This window comes from Dermacentor variabilis, chromosome 3 (genome assembly GCF_050947875.1).
Source record: "Dermacentor variabilis isolate Ectoservices chromosome 3, ASM5094787v1, whole genome shotgun sequence".
In the NCBI taxonomy this organism is placed as follows: Eukaryota; Metazoa; Arthropoda; class Arachnida; order Ixodida; family Ixodidae; genus Dermacentor; species Dermacentor variabilis.
Window position 1 is genome coordinate 163,112,637 of NC_134570.1, and position 1,635 is coordinate 163,114,271.

Below are 1,635 nucleotides of genomic sequence, written 5' to 3' on the forward strand. Positions count from 1 at the left end.
TGAAAGCTAATTGTAAAACAGTTAAGTCTGACAGGCAGATTCAAGGTCATACTTTATTAGAATAATAAAAATCTTCATGTAAAGGTGCTGAAACAAGCAGCATAATTATAGATTCAGTGTCGACACCAGTGCTTTCCCTTCATGTAGCCATCACACATTCAATTTATCGTGCAGGCATGAGAGACAAACGGGTGACAGCTGACCTGCTGTCAGCCCACATCTCTTCACTGGAGTAAGAAAACCACCGCCTTCAGCATGACCTGGATACTGCACGCAGTTGCCTGGAAAAGGCATCCCCTGGAGACATGGATGTTCTCCGCAGCAGCCCAGACATGGTTGTGTTTTACACAGGGCTGCCAAATTATGCAGTTTTAGAGGCTGTTTACAGCCTAATTGAGCCTCACGTAAGGCATACATTACGAAACCAACCGAGCAAATTACAGGAAATGGTCGTTTTCCTAATGAGGTTACGGTTTAACGTCCCGTTACAAGATCTTGCATACAGGTATTTTATTCTGGGCAACAGCCATACCTATATTCATTTGTAACATTACGCTTGCAAGTGCACTACGCAGAACTGCACAGTTGAGCATGCAATATCCATGTTGTGCTGGTCAACTTTATTGCATTAGCTTCAATAAAGCTTATTGACGCATATAACTTGGCAGTTTTACCTTACAGATTTGGCATTCACCAGTCAACCGTAACAACGACAGTAGAAAGGTGGCTTGATGCTGCTTACATTAGGCTCAGCAATCTGATCAAATGGCCAGAACGTGAAGATCTTCAAAGAACGATGCCAATGGCATTTCGAGAAACATTTGGCAAGAAAGTAGTGGTAATTCTCGATTGTCTTGAAGTCTTTGTAGACAGACCTTCAGCCATGGAACCAAGATCATTAACATGGTCTACGTACAAGCATGCGAACACCGTGAAGTACTTAATTGGCATCGCTCCGCAAGGTGCAATTACGTACATATCAAGAGGGCGGGTTGGACGCACCAGTGACATAATGCTGACAGAATCGGGTGGCATTCTTAGCAACCTGCTACCTGGCGACTCTGTGCTGGCAGACAGGGGTTTCTTGATCTCTGATGCCGTGGGCATATGTGGAGCGAAGCTGGAAATCCCAGCCTTCACAAAAAGAAAGCCACAGGTTACTGCATACTCTCTTGAGGCAACACGTAGGCTAGCAAATGTTAGGATTCGTGTTGAAAGAGTTATTGGGTTAGTCGGGAACAAGTGCGCCATTCTCAAAAGCACTCTTCCCACTGAATATTTGGAACCGAAGGTATTTGACGGCATAAAAGTCAGCGCACTTGACAAGGTTGTATTTGTGTGTGCTGCACTCACCAACCTGTGCGACTCTGTTGTACCATTAGACTGACATGTGTCCTTAGTGCAGAGCATCCAGTAAATGTACAGTACCTTTTCTACGACTTTTTCAGTCCTTAAAAAACCATTTCCGCAATTTAGGTGCCCTCTCTAAATTAACACACTGGAAGTGAAGCCACTGTCAACTGCAATGCTTCCCATAACACCTAATCATGTCTCCATATTCTGGCTGCAGACAGTGGCAAAATTTATCATCCTAACTGTCTACATTTTGCTCCACTACTGCTTCTTCAGCAGCAG

The 1,635-nt window shown here is 44.2% G+C and overlaps 1 protein-coding gene across 1 annotated transcript; it reads left to right on the forward strand.

The window, feature by feature from the left end:
• Positions 1–305: 305 nt before the first annotated feature.
• Positions 306–1,387, forward strand: LOC142574878 (uncharacterized). Its single transcript, XM_075683878.1, has 2 exons — positions 306–505; positions 682–1,387. The coding sequence occupies exons 1-2, from the start codon at positions 306–308 to the stop codon at positions 1,385–1,387; spliced, it is 906 nt and encodes a 301-aa protein (XP_075539993.1).
• Positions 1,388–1,635: the final 248 nt, after the last annotated feature.